At 49.2% G+C, this 18763-nt stretch overlaps 1 protein-coding gene and 1 non-coding gene across 5 annotated transcripts in view; one reads left to right on the plus strand and one right to left on the minus strand.

Moving 5' to 3' along the window:
• The window catches only part of SLC12A4 (solute carrier family 12 member 4), a 68450-nt gene extending 56808 nt beyond the window's left edge, over positions 1-11642 (minus strand). The window contains exon 1 of one of the 4 annotated variants that reach the window (XM_001505187.4): positions 11453-11642. In XM_001505187.4, coding sequence (XP_001505237.1) covers positions 11453-11591 — 139 coding nt within the window. In that variant the 5' untranslated portion in view covers positions 11592-11642. Of the gene's footprint in view, positions 1-2602; positions 2676-6517; positions 6576-10637; positions 10717-11452 lie in introns of those variants that run through there. The other 3 variants (XM_029050231.2, XM_029050233.2, XM_029050232.2) reach the window with 3 other exon arrangements.
• On the plus strand, positions 8176-8313 carry LOC114806797. The gene has a single exon (XR_003754859.1). It is a non-coding gene; the product is annotated as a small nucleolar RNA SNORA7 (small nucleolar RNA).
• Positions 11643-18763: the final 7121 nt, after the last annotated feature.

The raw sequence follows: 18763 nt of genomic DNA on the forward strand, positions 1-18763 counted from the left end.
CCTCCCTTCTGCATCATCTATGCACTTGGATCTGTACCCCTTAAACACTTTGTTATTCACCCCACCCCAGCCCCACACCACTTATATTCATATCCTTATACTCTACTGTTCCCCACCTCTATTTTATTTTAATGATCGTCCCCCTACCCCCAGAGGCTGTAAGTTCATGGAGCACAGAGAATGCGTCTACCAACTCTGTTGCCCTGTACATTCCCAAGCACTTAGTATAGTACTCTGCACGCGGTAAGTGCTCAGTAAATACCAATGGTTGATTGATTGCTTGATTGATACCAACTCTGTTGTAGTGCACTCTCCCAAGCACTTAATACAGTGCTCTGCACACAGTAAGTGTTCAGTAAATACCTCTGACTGATCGACGCCAGGCTCTCTGCTCTGCTCCCTTATTAGTTTTCTTGGTAACTATCACGGTATAACTGAAAGAGCACTAGACCGGGAGTCAGGAGACCCACGTTTGAGTCCCAGCTACACCACTGGCCTGCTGTGTGACCTTGGGTGAGCCACTTGACCTCTCTGGGACTCAGTTTCCTCATCAGTAATAATAATGTTGGTATTTGTTAAGCGCCTACTATGTGCAGAGCACTGTTCTAAGCGCTGGGGTAGATACAGGTAGATACACTGAGCCACGCTGCTTCTCCAAAATAGGAATGAGACAAATTGTGAGACCTGGTGGGATGGAGCAGCATGGCTCAGTGGAATGAGCACGGGCTTGGGAATCAGAGGTCATGGGTTCTAATTCCGGCTCCTCCTCTTGTCGGCTGTGTCACTTTGGGCAAGTCACTTAACTTCTCTGTGCCTCAGTTACCTCACCTGTAAAATGGGGATTAAGACTGTGAGCCCTACGTGGGACAACCTGATCACCTTGTATCCCCCCCCAGCGCTTAGAGCAGAGCTTTGCACATAATAAGGCCTTAACAAATACCATCATTATTATTACCCAAGTGCTTAAAAATGCCCTAATCATTACGAATTATTATTATTACTATCTTGGTTATATAATGATGTAGTAGTAATAATATTTACTAAGCACTTACTGTGTGCACAGCACTGTATTAAGCATCGGGAAAGAGTACAACAGGTGAGAATTAGCACCGGGGAAAAAGTACAACAGCTGGGAATTAGACACAGGCTGTATCCCTGGAGGGGCTCACAGGAAAGATTTGTCATGTAAAAGGCTGAATTTAAATGCCTCCGCTTTCAAATCGCAATAGAATCTGCTCATGTACTATGTCAAACCACTAATGCTTCGTCGGAGCATAGAGGTTTTTTTCAGAGATTCCCAATTTTCCTGACCGCAAGACTTCAAACCAACTGCCAATTTTTTCGTTTCTCCTTTACTACATTTAAGCTGCTTATAAAAGGAGAATAAATAGATATAATTCAATTATCTAAAGTTCTAAAAGTGATAAAACCTTTGTTACAATGATTTCCCAGAGAACTTTATTACAGAGCAGCTTCTATAAATATAACCATCTGGTTTGAGAGACAGGAAAGTCTGGGTGTTGTAAACAGCTGGACTATATAGGTATTTTACTTCATAAGCCAGGGCAGGATGAAAGAAATGTAAGGGGAGTGGGGCTTAAAACCAATTTTAATCAATAATTAAATTAGTGTCAAGGCATTTTATTTTCAAAAATAAGCACAGAGCACGTCAACTCAAAATTGACCCTACTGTACTTTCTCCAACCTCTCTGTGTGCAAGAGACTCCTCAAACTGTATGCCACAGTTTTACATGGGTGCTGATTCAACTTTTTCTAATACTATCACAATTCAACAGTAAGCATTTAAACATGACAGATCACCAGATGAAGTCTGTGAGGTTTCTCTAATTTGTTTCTGCAATTCAGTTTTTAAAATCTTGCAGCCAGGAATCTATGAAGAGGACTAAATTATCACCCCCAAAATAGGCAGAAGAGAGAGATCGAAACTCTGGATTTTCATGGTAACAAGACCCCGAGGACCCCAATTCTTGCCTATTGTCCAGTCTCACTACTAGATCCCAGCCACTATAGTTTAGCACACATACAGCATGTAATTTAGCAATCTGCTGCTTAGCACAGAAAAATTCATTTTAACTGCGGGGAGAGGGGCATTTAGCCCCCGTTTCAATCACCACCCTTTTCAAGGCCAAACCTTGATTCTGCTGAGGTACCAGATGTTTGTGCTTCATGGATTAAACCCGCTAATCAGAAATTTTGAATAATTGAGACCTTAAACCAAAACGGGGCAAAGTTTGGCCGTGCTGTTCAATCAATCATATTTCAGAATCAGCACCCGGTTAACCGTTGCACCAGAGCTCCCAGGACTGCTTCCAGAGTGCTACAGTGCATTCTGAGATTTCAAAATACATTTCCTATTTGGAGATCATTTAGGCTGTCAACCTGTGTGCCACCTTCTAGATCAAGCTCTGAAGCCCTACACACATATCCCATTAGGTCCATTAAAATCAAAGAGCGATTGTCAAACACAGCAGCACACGATATGAACACATCCTCTGCCGGAGAACTCGACAAGTGTCTCTCTCCCTTGCTCACCCTCCGGAAGCCCTTGGGTCTTTGTTCTGGCCCCTCTGTTCTGGCTCACCTCTCCTCTCGACTGCTTTCCCTGGGTCCAGGACTTGGTTTCCCATCATTCTCCTTGCTCAATGGACAAAACAGACCACACACTTCTGGATGAGACATTGAACATCCCACGACCAAGAGCTGCACTTGCAGGGGACTGACTCTGTCACCCAAGCAGCTGCCTCAGAGGGAGGGGGTGTGGGGGAGGGAGGGGAAGACTCTCAGGGGAGGAGGAAATGAAGGACAGGATGCCCAAGGAGGGAGGAGGAAAAGGGTCTGGAGATCAATTTACTTGACTCCATTGGGAAAAGAACAGGAGGATCAGGACAGCATACAGTACCTCTCCACCATGAGCAACTCAGAAGTTGTGTATGGAGCCATGGGCTTCCTTCCTCTCACCCACAGGGCCAGTTCCTGAAAGCCCCTTTAAGTTCCTCCCAAAGTCCCTGCTCACTCCCTCCAGTTCCCTTCTCTTCTGGTCAGAGGTTCGGATCAGAGGCGACCTTTAGACTCCTCTCAGGATCGATTTGGAGGGGAGATTGAGATCAGAGCGGCCAGATCAGCTGTTCTTGGGATCAGATTTTCCCTCCTGGACACCTTACCCAAGGCTGACATTATGATCCTTTTTATAGAAATCAGTGATGCGGTGAGGCTGTTACAGAGGAGGATCCAAAACAAGAAAGGGTGGGCAGCTGGGTACACTGCCTGCTCTCAGTATAGGTGTGCAAGTGGCTAGTGCCACCGCCTGGGTCTACACACAAGAACGATCCATATCACTGAAGCCTAAAGATACACTTTGGCCTCAATTACCTCCCTCTTTTTCAGCAGCCCCGCCCTCCACCTGTCAATTCCCTTGAAAAATCCAGAAAATTGAAGCCAAACCCTGGCTCTTTGACTGATTGAGTGATAGCTTATGAAGCTCCCCTCTCCTCGCTCCAGGCCCTGGCTCCCACTGAATTTTCTGTCCCAGAACGCAGATCCTGGCTCGATCCACAGTCACCAACAATTTGAAAAATGTTCCAGCATGTCCCAACATGTCCCATACTTCCCAGCACTCTTCCTGAGCAGCATGAAACAAAGTGCGTATAACAGGGCTTAGATGCCCGGCCTCCCCCGCCACCCCCCAACCCACTTGTGTTGTGGAAATGAAATGGGGTGAACAGGCAGTAACTGACAATTCTGGGGTTCAGCTGGCTGGTCAGTGAACTCAATCTCGGCTTCACTGCCCCACGCCACCTACATACAGAGTTTTGCCCATTGTATAGTTGGGGAGAGTGAGGCTCAGAGAGATTTGGCTTGTCTCAGGTCCCACAGGGAGCCATGCACAGGCACAGGAATAGAACCCAGGATCTTTGACTCCAAATCTGGTGCCTCAGCTACTAGTCTGCACCTCCTATATCACTGAGAGACACAGCACAAAGGGAATGGGTGGATGGGTGCAGGGTATGGATACGTATGCAGACAGGTTCAAAGAAGGAAGAAAATGGCCACCATTAGCCGGGGCCAAAGGCAGGGTCCTCCAGAGGAAGCTCCTGTGTGTTGTGTCTGGGCAGTCAAGTCCACCTGGAACAGAAGCATCTACAGCTTCTAGGAGGACAGATTTAGTGCCAGGGATCTTTTCTTATTTGCCCCTAGCCTGATATCTTGTAAACCCTGCTTCATTCGTTTCAGGTCCAGGGGCTGGGCTCACCGACATGGCTCTTTGAGGCCTGAAAGCAGAATGAAATTTTGCTGATTTACTTGGCTCTGTACCCTTTAAAAACTACTTGATATTCGCCCCATCTTCAGCCCCACAGCACTTACGTACATATCCATAATGTATTCATATTAACGTCTGTCTCCCGCTCTAGACTGTAAGCTCCTTGTGTGCAGGGCACGTGTCTACCCGACTTTGTTGCACTCTCCCAAGAGTTTAGTACAGTGCTCTGCACACCATAAGCACTCGATAAACATCATCGATGGATTGACTGATTGACTGATTACAAGGCCAAGCAGGCTCAGCATATCGGGCACTTTCCAAAGTGAGCATGCTTCACCCCTCCCCATCCTAGACCAGTCATTCAGCTACAGGAGGGGTGAGCAGGTCCCCAACAAGTTCGAACTCCTGAACACTGTGTTTTCTGAAGACACATGCTATCTGAGCCCCAGCAACCCTTCCTAGAGTCTTGAACTTTTCCACTGAAAATGCAGTTCTCAGACTGCACCTGAAAGGAGAGTCAGAATGTGTGGGTGGGAATGTCTGTCTTTTCAGCGCACCCCAAATCCCACTCACCTCACTGTGCCCTGCCCCTCCAGAGTCTCCTGTAAAACTCCTGCCCCCTTCTTTGGAAGGGCCTATGTTCCCACCGGCTACCTAATTGCTAGGTTTACCACCATTCCGTCACTGCCCAATGGGCTTCCGGCGGAGACAGAATATTTGCAACAGGGAATCATGGAACCAAAGGGCAGCGCAGGCTCCAGAGTCTGAGTTTGCCACCTTTAAATCACTGCCGCTTTTGTTTGTCCTGCTGTTTTTCCTCTGTAACGTATTACCATAACAACCGGGATTACGTGCTTGAACTGCCTGGAAAGCCAATGAAACATAATAATCAAATTCCGGACAACTCCAGGTGCAGTTTGATGTCTCCCCTGGCTGGCCGGACAATACATTTTGCTTTGCATGAATTCTGGAGGTGACTACAGAACCCACTAAGTTGCCCTCACCCTCAAACCCCTGGCCCTTAAACTGAGCCCTTTCCTGAGCACTAAAAGGAAGCCAAAAAGAAGAAGAAATGAGAATATTTTCCTCCAGCTCTAGAAAGACACATCAATTCAGGGCAGCATTGCTTGGACAATCATAAACCTAATAAAGGTCTCAGGAGGCAAGTGGGAAAAAGGTTACTGTCAAATCCCATATCCTTCCAAATTGACATTCCCAAGTAATGAATCCATCTGTAATACCTACAATTGCACCTGCACACAGTAACAACATCCCATTCCCAGCCCTGCTAAGAGTGGCCGGGCAGGTCAGCTAGGCAGCACTTTCAGGTCCAGCTCAGTCATGGGAACACCGTGTTTAGAACATTTTAACTCAGAAAGCGACTGCAAAGGAGAACGGGATTTCAAATTAACTGAGCAAAAGGTCATTGGCTTCCTGAAGTGACCCCCAGTAGTTAGTCCAAGGACATAAACTTCAGCATAACCATACTGGTCAAACAACAAACTCTCGGTAAACCCCAGCTCACTCCACAAACAATCATCACTTTCAACTTTCACCCGACTACAAGACTTTGATTCATATTTAGAAAGTCTCTACAGATGTAAATAAAATGGAGGGCAAATTTAGTTAGGAGGTTGGTTACACCCTGGCCTACTGAAAATAAGTAGCTTTATGATTAATTGACCACGTGTCTGCCCTGAACATAGATAGGAGTCAGCCATGGTGGCAACTACCACTGTCATCAATGCCAAGAATGAAAAGCTACTCAAGAGCCACAGCCCATGTGGGAGACAAACTTGTCCCCAACCTCCCCTGCCCCATCCCTCTGTTCACACCGCCAGTTGAAGGAAAATGTGCCCTGTGCTCACTATCTGGAAACAGTGACTGTCTATTTAAACGGCCTTGCTCCTGAGGACAGGCACCAATCCCAAAGAAATCCTGAAGGCAGAATCTCCTTTCAGTTTCAGAAGGAAAATGTGAAAGGAAACCAGTCTGACATAAGAAATAATCTTGGAACCAATAGCTTTCTAGCTAAGAATACATTTCAGGGATGTCATGAGATAAGGCCTGGCCCTCTTCAACAAACCGAGAAAGTACAAAGTGTGTTCAGCAGGGGACAAGTTAAGCTGTCACTTTATCTTCCTTAAAGACCTATGCTAGATCGTTACAACTTTGTCTTCCTCAGTGATTTAGGAGCAGCTGTTCTAAAGAAAGAAAAGCAGATGAAAAGCCACTCACCAACAAGACTCTTCAGATCGCCAGCACCCTGTGCGTCCCCCATCCTGCTCGCAGAAGTGTTTAAAAATAAATTAAGAACAACTTTGACTTCTGCCTTGGGTGGATGGTTTTAATGCCCGATTGCTCGTTCCTGGCCAATCAGGCTGTGAAGTGTTTTAATCTCTACTTAGCATGAGGCTTTTCTGAGTGCTGAATTTAAGCGGATCATGGAGTAATAATCATACAGCTTCCTTGATTGTGGGCACCAGAACCTGGAAAAGAAGGGCTCCCCTTTGACATGAGGACCCTTACAGGAAAGAAAGAATAGGCCAGGTCTGGATTGGCAGCAAGGCAGTCAGACTCCCAGGCTGAGGCTGAGGTTTGGTTTCAGATGGGTCGGAGAAGAGACCTTGAAGAGAAGTTGTAGTAGCTCTCTGGAATGCTGTGGAAAGAGAATGAGGCGGGGAAAGCAACAAAGGAGAAGAAAACTCTGAATGAAGTCTCCTTTGGAAGCAGGAAGAGGGTGGAGCAGAGGAAGGAGAAGCTGAGAGACTGGGGGGGGGGGGGGGGCTGAAGGTGAATGTGAGGGAAAGAGAACAGAGAAGAGACGAGGGCTGATGTGGACCTCACGCCCGCAACCTTCCCCAGATGTGACTCAAAAACAGAGGGAAGCTGTAAGTAACCTGGCAATTAGTCTTGTCCCTTTATCAATCAATCAATGGTATTTACTGAGCACTTACTCTGTGTAGAGCACTCTACCAATTGCTAGTGATGCAGGAAGGAATAAAAACAGGACAGAGAAGTCATGGCAGAAAGCAAAAGGTCAAAATTGAAAGCACTTCGACTTTCATCCCACCGCATACCCATCTGTAATTTATTTTAATGTCTGTCTCCCCCTCTAGTCTTTTTGTCCCTTGTTTGCAGGGACTGTGCCTACCTACCCTATTATATTGTACCATTCCAAGAGCTTAATGCAGTGGTCTGCACACAGTAATTGATCAATAAGTGCTGTTGAAAATGTTCCATACAATTCCCATGGCCAGACATCTCTGTCCACAACACAGCATATCCAGGCTTGCTCAGATTTAACTTTTAAAGTGCAACTTCACAAAATAGACAACTGAAAAAAAAAGAAATCAGACATGGATGGCGCTCGCCTTCTTGAGTTTATCTTCTCCCATGGAGGAATGGAGATGTGCCAATAAAAATTGTGGCATCTGTTAAACACTTATTAAGTGCCAAGCACTGTGGTAGATACAAAATTATCAGGCTGGACACAGTCCCTGTCTCGCAGGGAGCTCACAGTCTAAATAAGAGAGAGAACAGGTATTGCATTCCCATTTTACAGATGAGGAAATTGAGGCACAGAGAAGTTAAGGGACTTGCCCTAGGTCTCACGGCAGGCAAGTGGCAGAGCTGGTTTAGAAAGCAGTTCCTCCTACTCCCAGGCTCGTGCTCCTTCCACTCTTCCCATTCAACATTGTGACTTGGTTTGAGCAATGTGGTTTGGTTCATATGGGGCCTGTTTTAAATGGTGGAAGTACAGCCAGGATGATGATATTAAGACTCAGGATCTAGGATTGTCTACCTCAGGACACTTGTTGCTCCAAAATGCAGGAGCAAGTTGCTGTGCTCCAAGAATTGATAGTTTCCTTTTTTCTGTACCTAGAGAATCAACACCCCTCTCAGGGTCACACCTGGAGAGTTTCCAGTACTCTACCAGTCTTGGCTACGGGAGGGAGAGTCAAGCAGAGGCCTACCCATTCCACTCCTAGCTTGGGCAGTGGCTAGCGAGTGCAAGGCAATCTGCTACAAGTCAAAACTCACCCGTGCTGGGCAGCAGCGACACGGGAGAGAGTCGAGGGCGGAGACTCGAGTTTACTGCACGGAAGGTGGCAATGGTAAACCACTTCTGTATTTTTACCAAGAAAACTCTATGGATCCACCACCAGAATGATTACAGGTGGAGAGTGGGGCATTCTGGGAGAGATGTGTCCATGGTGCCGCTACAGGTCTTATGACTCGACTCGACGGCATAAGACAAGAGAATCAACAACTTTCTCCAATCTGCAATTGAGGCACCTCAGCTCCCCTTCCTGGTTCTCTTCCCTGTGGCTATGATCTGCAACCTGTAGGCAACAGAAACTAATAATCCCCTCCTCAGACAACACACAAAGAAATGGACATGCATAGGGCCTAACTTTGGTTACCCAAGGACAGGATCAAGCCTCCTGCCTTCCAGATCACTGCTCTAACCCCTGGAAGTCTTAGCCTCTCTCCTTGCAGGTATAAGGGCGGTAGTGGAAGCCATGAAGAGTTCTCTGCCCAGCGGCCAGCCAACCACCCAGTTGTGCATAAAACTGCACGTGATCAGAATAAACGTCCCTCCCTCCATAATGGGGGGAGAGGGAGGGAGAGAATTTCACCTGGGGAGAAGAGGAAGATGACAGACTTCTTGCCACAGGGACAAGAAGCCAGGGAGTGCAGTCTGAGCTAATTGACAAAAAGACCCAAGTCCAAGACTGCTTTCTCATTCATTCAATCATATGTATTGAGTGCTTACTGGGTGCAGAGCACTGTACTAAGCGCTTGGAAAGTACAATTCAGCAATAAAGAGAGACAATCCCTGGCCACACTGATCTCCTACTCTCCCCCTTCTCCCTTCATCTCTCCCACCAACCCTGGGGAAGCAGTACACTATCACCACTCTATTTCATTCATTCATTCAATAGTATTTATTGAGTGCTTACTATGTGCAGAGCACTGTCCTAAGTGCTTGGGATGTACAATTCAGCAACAGATAGAGACAATCTCTGCCCACTGACGGGCTCACAGTCTAATCGGGGGAGACATCTAAGCAGGGGGGACATTTCACTAGCAGACAGTCCTGTCACAACAGGATCTTCCTAGTGGGGGTGTATAACGTGGCAGCTGGAAGGGACAGGAGGTGAAGGATTTGCCCTATGCCCAGAGGCTGCTCACCTGCCCCCAAGAGATACATAGATGTCGAATGGTAGCTGCGGAAGCAGCGTGGCTCAGTGGAAAGAGCCCGGGCTGGGGAGTCAGAGGTCATGGGTTCAAATCCCGGATCTGCCACTGGTCAGCTGTGTGACTGTGGGCAAGTCACTTCACTTCTCTGTGCCTCAATTACCTCATCTGTAAAATGGGGATGAAGACTGTGAGCCTCACGTGGGACAACCTGATTACCCTATATCTACCCCAGCACTTAGAACAGTGCTCTGCACATAGTAAGCACTTAACAAATACCAACATTATTAATATTATTATGGTACCCTTAAGATGCCTCCTGCCCCTGGCCACCCAAACGTGCTTCCTGGAAGCTCAGCATCAAGGACCAGAGGGCCAGTTGAGCTTTTTTTCTGATTGTGAGTCTCCCCCACCTACCCCCCACACACACTCCGTGGATAGGGATGGTGTCTAATTCTCACTTGTGTTCTTTCCCAGCGCTCAGCACAGTGCTCTGCACATAGTAAGCACTTAATACTATTAGTCTTCCTCCTCCAGGTGAGCTCAGAGCCTCATTTCCATCTCTCTGTATTTTCTTCCACTTACTTGGATACAGCCAGCCCCAGATTCCCAGAACCACTCCCCCTCCACCCCAACACACACACACAAACACATACACCTTGGCCTGAACAATATATTCAGGTGTAGACCCCCTGACAAGTGGCCGTACCCTGTCCGCATGATGGAAAGGGTCTCAGCGGAGCTGTGGACAGAGAGATTACAAGGCGTGTGTCCCTCTTCTGAATTCTTGGCTCCCAACTAGGGTGAACAACTCTCTGCTGCAGATCAACAAGAATAGCTGCTTGATCTTTCGCCTCAAATGATGGGCAGATGATTGTAAGCTCCCTGAGGGCAGGGATTGCGCTAACCAAATCTAGGGCACTCTCTCCAGCGCTTGTTTCATTCCAGGGCCCTGCACCCAGTCAAGGCTCCAGAAACGCCATTGGTGGATCTGAGGAGCCAAAGCCCAGTGGAGCCACGGGGGTGAGGCTCCTGTTCCGATTCACGTTTCTCCTCCTTGGCCTTCTCTGCTCTGATCATAGACTTGACTCTGGCTTACTAATTGGAGTCGGGCGATCGCGTGGAACTCAGTCGCTCTGCGGGCAGGACCTACCCAGATGGGTTCTCCTCAGCTCCTGGCTCTCAGGGCCGACTGACGGCTTACTCTCCATCCCTGGGTTTCCCTAGAGGTATCGAGGCGTGCGGCTACATGAATCATCGAGCTGATCTGCCCTTCCCGGCCAAGCAGCGGGTCGGTCCTCTCCCGGGCGAGAACTGTAGCTGCCGGCGAGACGTGTGCCCCGTTAGCGGGGAGGCCCGGGAGATTTAGGTTAACGACCCTGCGCGTTCCCACCCTTTAGGGCTCCAGCCGTACGGCGCGGCCGGAGACGAGAGGAGAGAGGTGGTTGAGGGGGACGGGGAGGGGGCGAAAGGGGGAACCAGGCTCCCCGCAGGAACGAGCCCCGGGGCCGATCTATTCCGCGGAGGGAGGAGGAGGAGGAGGAAGGAGGGGGTGGGTGAGGGAGCGAGGAGATCAACCCCTGGCTGGCCGGCGAGGGAGCCGCTCCACGAGCTCCCGCCTCCCGGCCGGGGACCACAGACATCGAACTTCCACCGCGGAGTTTCCGCGCCGCTGGGCGAGAGAGGCGGGGGGCAGCGGCCCGCCCCGCCCCACCCAGGCCACGTCTGCAGCCCCAGCCTGTTCTCATCGCTGTCCCCACCCTGCCGGAGCCCCGGTCCGGGGGAGGAGGAGGAGGAGAAAGAGGGAAGAGGGCCGAGCGATCCGCCTCATCCCCGTGCCCGCCCGCCCGCCCGCCCGCCGGAGAGTTGGCGAAAGTTTGGGGAGAGGAGGAGGAAGACTCGGCAGCGGCGGCGGCAGAACTGGAGCCTCTCGGGAGGGCCCCGCGGGGCCCGGGGTCGCGCCCTCACCGTCCGAGCCCAGCGAGTCGTAGGGGTCTTCGTCGCCGCCGTGGCTGGGGTCCCGGTAATCCACCCAGCTCAGCCCCTCCAAGTTGTCATAGTCCCCCCGGCGCGGAGCCTCCACCGGCACCACCGTGAAGTGCGGCATAGCGGCCACCCCGCTCCTGACCCGGCCCGGCCCGGCCCCGGTTGCCCCTAGCCAACCCCGCTCGGCTCGGCTCGGCTCGGCTCGGCCCGGCCCGGCCCGGCCCCGCCCGCATTCCTCCCCCGTGCGCTCACTTCCTCCGCCCGGGACCGCCCAGGGAGGAGGGAGAGAGGGGGACGGAGGTCGGCCGGCGGCTCACGACGGGCCGGCCTCGGGCCACGGTCGAACACCGTGCTGGTGGTTGGCGCGGGGGCCGCCAGAGATAATAATAATGTTGGTATCTGTTAGGCGCTTACTATGTGCAGAGCACTGTTCTAAGCGCCGGGGTAGACACAGGGTCATCAGGTCGTCCCACACGAGGCTCACAGTCTTCATCCCCATTTTCCAGTTGAGGTGACTGAGGCACAGAGAAGTGAAGTGACTTGCCCAGGGTCACATGGCTGCCAAGTGGCAGATAATGAGAATCACGATGATGGGATCCGTTACTACGTGTCGAGCACTGTACTAAGCGCTGGGGGAGAGACGAGTTCATCAGCTTGGACACCGGTCCCCGTCCCCAAGTGGGGCTCACAATCTCAATCCCCCTTTGACGGACGAGGTAGCCGAGGCCCAGAGAAGCGAAGGGACTAGCCCGAGGTCTCGCAGCAGGAGGGTGGCGGGGCCGGGATCGGAACCCAGGTCCTTCTGACTCCCAGGCCCGCGCTAGAGAGGGCGGGAAGGGGCCATGGAGAAGGGGGGAGCGGGAAGCGGCATGGCCTGCCCGAAAGATTAGACTGTAAGCCCGTCAATGGGCAGGGACCGTCTCTATCTGTTGCCGATTTGTACATTTCAAGCGCTTAGTACAGTGCTCTGCACATAGTAAGCGCTCAATAAATACTATTGAATGAAAGAGAGAGCGCGGGCCCAGCGGTTGGAAGACCTGGGTTCCGATCCCGGCTCCGCCACCGGTCTGCCAGGTGACCTCGGACCAGTCACTTCACTCCTCTGGGCCTTGGTGTCCTCATCTGTAAAATGGGGATGGAGACTGCGAGCTCCACGTGGGACATGTCCAGTCCAACCTCGTTGGCCTGAATCTACCTCAGCGCTTAGTACGGGGCCCGGCAAGGAGTAAGTACTTCACAGATACCATTAAAAAAATACAAACGAAGACGGGGAAGGGATGGGATGAGGGGGAGAGGTAGGGAGAAGAAGCACAGATAGGATCTTGGAATCCTCCCGCCTCACCTCACCTATCAATTAATCGGCGGTATCTACTGAGCACTTACTGTGTGCAGAGCACTGCACTAAGCGCTTGGGACAGTCCGATGGAGTTGGCTTTTGCCTTCACCTCCTCTGTCGGTTTAAAAGGATTGCCCAGGCCCTCTCCCCTGTAGTGCCACGTCCTCCAACTTGGCCAGGCCAGGCAGCTAAGGCCAGGACACTGGACAGATGCCTTCAGCTCTAAAAAGTCAGAAGTGAAAACCCTGAACGGTAACGATAGTATCCGGGCCCATCATTGGGCAGGGATTGTCTCTGTTGCCGAATTGAACATTCCAAGCGCTCAGTACAGTGTTCTGCACATAGTAAGAGCTCAATAAATACTATTGAATGAATGAATGAATGAATATCTGTTAAACACTTACTAGGTTCCAAGGACTGTACTAAGTGTTGGGGCAGACACAAAATAATCAGGTCGGACACAGTTCCTGTCCCAAACCGGGCTCACAGTCTAAGTAGGAGGGAGAACAGGTGTTGAAACAGAGCTCCTTCCCACCCAAACCCTGTCCTCTCCCTGATTTTCCCCTCACTGTAGACGGCACCACCTTCCTTCCCGTCTCACAAGCCCGTAATCTTGGGGCTTTTCCTTGACTCCTCTCTCTCTCTCTCTCTCTCTCTCTCTCTCTCTCTCTCTCATTCAAGCCACACATTCAATCCGTCACCAAATCCTGTTGGTCCCACCTTCACAGCATCACTAAAATCTACCCTTTCTTCTCTATCCAAACCGCTACCACGTTAATACAATCAGTCATCTTATCCCGCCAGTATTACTGCATCAGTCTCCTTGCCGACCTCCCAGCATCCTGGCTCTCTCCACTCTGGTACATACTTCACTCTGCTGCCCGGATCATCTTTCTACAGAAACGTTCAGGGCATGTCACCCCACTCCTCAAAACTCTCCAGTGGTTGCCGCTCCACCTCCGCATCAAACAAAAACTCCCCACCATTGGCTTTAAAGCACTCCATCACCTTGTCCCCTCGCTTTTCTCCTTTTACAATCCAGGCTGCATACTTCACTCCTCTGGCGCTAGCCTTCTCGCTGTGCCTCCATCCCGACTGTCTCACCGCTGATCCTTGGCCCTGATCCCTGGCCCACATCCTGCCTCTGGCCTGGAATACCCTCCCTCCTCAAATCCTCCAGACAGTTACTCTCCCCCTCTTCGAAGCCTTATTGAAGACACGTCTCCTCCAAGAGGCCTTCCGAAACTAAGTCCCACTTTTCCTCATCTCCTACTCTCTTCTGCATCTCCCCAACTTGCTCCCTTTGCTCTCCCCACACCCCCATGCCCTGCCACAACCCCACAGCACTTACGTACATATCTGCAATTTTATTTATTTGTACTGATGTCTGTCTCCCTGCCTCTAGATTGTGAGCTGGTTGTGGGCAGAGAATGTCACTGTTTATTGTTGTACTGTACTTTCCCAGGCGCTTAGTACAGTGCTCTTCACACAGTAAGCTTTTAATAAATACGATTGAATGAATGAATGAATCTCCATTTTACAGATAAGGAAGCAGGAACAGAGAAATGACTTGCCTTGGTCCCTCTCTTGAGATCCTTGCCCTTGTGCCTGCCAGGCTGGGAAATCTCATTCTTCCCGGAATCCTTCAGAGCACCAAACCAAAGCAAAACCTTCCCCTCCCCATTAAGCCATCAGTTTGACTACATCTCAGAAGTGGCCACATTGTAATGTGGAGATCAGTCAATCAGTGGTATTTAATGAGTGCTTACTGTGTGCTAAGTACTTGGGGGGGGACAATACAATAGAGTTGGTAGACAAGATCCCTGCCCTCAAGGAGTTTACAATCTAGTAAGGGAGATAGATATCAAAATAAATTACAGGTAAGGGAAACAACAAAGTATAAGGTTATGTACATAAGTGCTGTGGAGGTGGGGTGAGTATCCAAGTGCCTATTTCTTTTTTTAATGGTAATTGCAAAGCACTTAATAAGTAGTGCTTAGGGAAGCAGTGTGGCTCAGTGGAAAGAGCATGGGCTGGGGAGTCAGAGGTCATGGGTTTGAATCCCGGCTCTGCCACTTGTCAGCTGTGTGACTGTGGGCAAGTCACTTCACTTCTCTGTGTCTCAGTTAGCTCACCTGTAAAATGGGGATGAAGACTGTGAGCCTCACGTGGGACAACCTGATTACCTGTATCTACCCCAGCGCTTAGAACAGTGCTCTGCACATAGTAAGCGCTTAACAAATACAAACAAATACAAATACCAACATTACCAGGAACTGTATTAAGCACTGGGATAGCTACAAGATACAAGATGGGGTAGCTACTGGACACAGTCCATATCCCACATGGGGCTCACAGTCTTACTCCCCATTTTATAGATGAAATAACTGAGGCACAGAGCAGTGAAGTGACTTGCCCAAGGTCCCACAGCAGACAAGAACCCAGGTCCTTCTGACTCCCAGGCCTGTGCTCTATCTTTGCTGCTTCTCTGCCTAGTGGGGTATAAAGAATCCCCAGACTCAGTTGGGGTGAGTGTTTTATGAATTAGAAGGAAGGTTGCTGCCTAGAGTTAACTTCTCCCATCCTGGACTACTAAATTAACTGGTCTGGGGGTCTCTGACCAGGGCCACACTGATCCATAAGGAAAGGCATCACTGAGATTTAGGGTACATGGAAATAAAGTACTTCCAGATTATAAATCCTGAAGGAAAAACTGGGATCAGACTCCAGGCAGGGGTGTGGCCCTGCATGTGAAAGACAGTATAGACAGGATTAACATAAAAATGTTGCCATATAAGTGACGAATCATGAATACCTTTGTCAAGAAATTCCAAACTAAAAACAAAAACCAACTAAAAAACCAAAGACCCTTCTGTAGTCCACCTACCCAAGTTGAGGAAAATGAATAGGAAATAATTATTATTATTATTATGGTACATGTGAAGTGCTTACTATATGCCAAGCACTGTTCTAAGCGCTGGGATAGCTACAAGGTAATCAGGTTGTCCCACGTGGGGCTCACAGTCTTAATCCCCATTTTACAAATGAGGTAACTGAGGCACAGAGAAGTTAAGTGACTTGCCCAAAGTCACACAGCTGATAAGTGAAGAGAAGCAGCATGGCTCAGTGGAAAGAGCCCGGGCTTGGGAGTCAAAGGTCATGGGTTCGAATCCCAGCTCTGCCACTTGTCAGCTGTGTGACTGTGGGCAAGTCACTTAACTTTTCTGTGCCTCAGGTACCTCATCTGCAAAATGGGGATGAAGACTGTGAGCCTCATGTGAGACAGCCTGATTACCCTGTATCTACCCCAGCTCTTAGAACAGTGCTCTGCACATAGTAAGCACTTAACAAATACCAACAATAATAATAACAAATAAGTGGCGGAGCCGGAATTAGAACCCACGTCCTCTGAGTCCCAAGCCACTAAGCCACGCTGCTTCTCAAATATTATATTAATTCGTTCATTCATTCATTCAATTGTATTTATTGAGCGCTTACTATGTGCAGAGCACTGTACTAAGCGCTTGGGAAAGACAATTCGGCAACAGAGACAATGCCTACCCAAGAACGGGCTCACAGTCTAAAAGGGGGAGACAGACAACAAAACAAAACAAGTAGTCAGGCATCAATACCATCAAGATAAATAGAATCATAGATATATATACATCATTAATAAAATGAATAGAGCAATAAATATGTACAAATATATACAAGTGCTGGGGGAAGGGAGGGGAATGGGGAGGGAGTAGGGGCAATGGGGAGGGGAGGAGGAATAGAGGGAAAGGGAGGGCTCATTTTAGTAGGGCTTTGAAGAGGGGAAGAGAGTTAGTTGGTGGATGTGAGGAGGGAGGGCGTTCCAGGTCAGTGGTAGGACGCGCAGGCCAGGTGTCGACGGCGGGACAGGAGAGAACGAGGCCCAGCGAGGAGGTTGGGGCAGAGGAGCGGAGTGTGCGGCCTGGGCTGTAGGAGGAGAGAAGGGAGGTGAGGTTGGGGGAGGCAAGGTGATGGAGACCTTTGAAGTCAAGAGTGAGGAGTTTTTGCTTCATGCGAAGGTTGATAGGCAACCACTGGAGATTTTTGAAGAGGGGAGTGACATGCCCAGAGTGTTTCAGCAGAAAGATAATCTGGGCAGCAGAGTGAAGTACAGACTGAAGCAGGGAGAGAGAGAGGAGGATGGGAGATCAGAAAGGAGGCTGATGCAGTAATCCAGTCTGGATATTATGAGAGATTGTACCAGCAAGATAGCAGTTTGGGTAGAGAGGAAAGGGCGGATCTTGGCGATGCTGTGAAGGTGAGACCGGCAGGTTTTGGTGACGGATTGGATGTGTGGGGTGAATGAGAGAGCAGAGTCAACGATGACACCAAGGTTGCAGGCCTGCGAGACGGGAAGGATGGTAGTGCTGTCCACAGTGATGGGGAAGTGAGGGAGAGGACAGGGTTTGGGAGGGAAGATAAAGAGCTCAGGCTTGGACATGTGCTCAGTCTTGGACATGTATGAGATTATACATGAGGTTATTGAGTATAATAATTTAATAATAATAGTGTAATAATAAATTGTATGATATTGGGGAAATTGTAAAATAAGTGACAATTGAAATGTCACTTCTACTGATTAGAGGAGTAAATCAGCAAGAGAAGTAGAGGTAAGGTTTGGAGATAGGATAAAAGTTTTTTCTGGAATAGCTCCTAAAACCCATAAGGAAAGATAATATACTGGATTTAATTCTGCAATATTGGAGTGGTATTTATTGAACACCTACTGAGTATTAAGCCCTTGGAAAAGAACAATAAACACACAAGACACATTCTCTGTCTATGAGGAACTTGCACTCTTATGGGGGAGATAGACAAAAATATTCACAAGCATTGGAATTAGAATAAATACTTTTTAAATGGTGTTTGTTAAATGCTTACTATGTGCCAGGCACTGTACTAAGTGCTGGGGTAGATACACGTTAATCAAGTTGAACACAGTCCCTGCCCCACGTACGGTTCACAGTCTTTATCCCCATTTTACAGATGAGGTAACTGAGGCACAGAGAAGTTAAGTGACTTGCCCAAGGTCACAGAGCAGACAAATGACTGATTCAGTGCCTTGATTACTGTATCAGCCTTCTTGTTCACTTCCTGCCTCCTGTCTCTCCCCACTCCAGTCTATACTTCACTCTGCTGCCTGGATAATTTTTCTACAAAGAACGTTTAGTCCACGTTTCCCCACTCCTCAAGAACCTCCAGTGGTTGCCCATCCACTTCCACATCAAACAGAAACTCCTCACCATTGGCTTATATAGCACTCAATCACCTTGAGGTTAAGAGGGATCCCCTCCTACCTCACCTCACTACTCTACTACTACAACCCAGCCCAGGCACTTCGCTCCTCTAATGCTAACCTTCTCACTGTGCCTCCATCTAGTCTATCTCGCTGCCAACCCCTCGCCCACATCTTCATTCATTCAATAGTATTTATTGAGCGCTTACTATGTGCAGAGCACTGTACTAAGCGCTTGGAATTAACAAGTCGGCAACAGATAGAGACAGTCCCTGCCGTTTGACGGGCTTACAGTCTAATCGGGGGAGATGGACAGACAAGAACAATGGCAATAAATAGAGTCAAGGGGAAGAACATCTCGTAAAAACAATGGGAACTAAATAGAATCAAGGCGATGTACATTTCATTAACAAAATAAATAGGGTAATGGAAATTTATACAGTTGAGCGGACGAGTACAGTGCTGAGGGGATGGGAAGGGAGAGGGGGAGGAGCAGAGGGAAAGGGGGAAAAGAGGGTTTAGCTGCGGAGAGGTGAAGTGGGGGGGTAGAGGGAGTAGAGGGAGAAGAGGAGCTCAGTCTGGGAAGGCCTCTTGGAGGAGGTGAGTTTTAAGTAGGGTTTTGAAGAGGGGAAGAGAATCAGTTTGGCGGAGGTGAGGAGGGAGGGCGTTCCAGGACCGCGGGAGGACG

The sequence above is a fragment of the Ornithorhynchus anatinus genome, chromosome X1 (genome assembly GCF_004115215.2).
Source record: "Ornithorhynchus anatinus isolate Pmale09 chromosome X1, mOrnAna1.pri.v4, whole genome shotgun sequence".
In the NCBI taxonomy this organism is placed as follows: Eukaryota; Metazoa; Chordata; class Mammalia; order Monotremata; family Ornithorhynchidae; genus Ornithorhynchus; species Ornithorhynchus anatinus.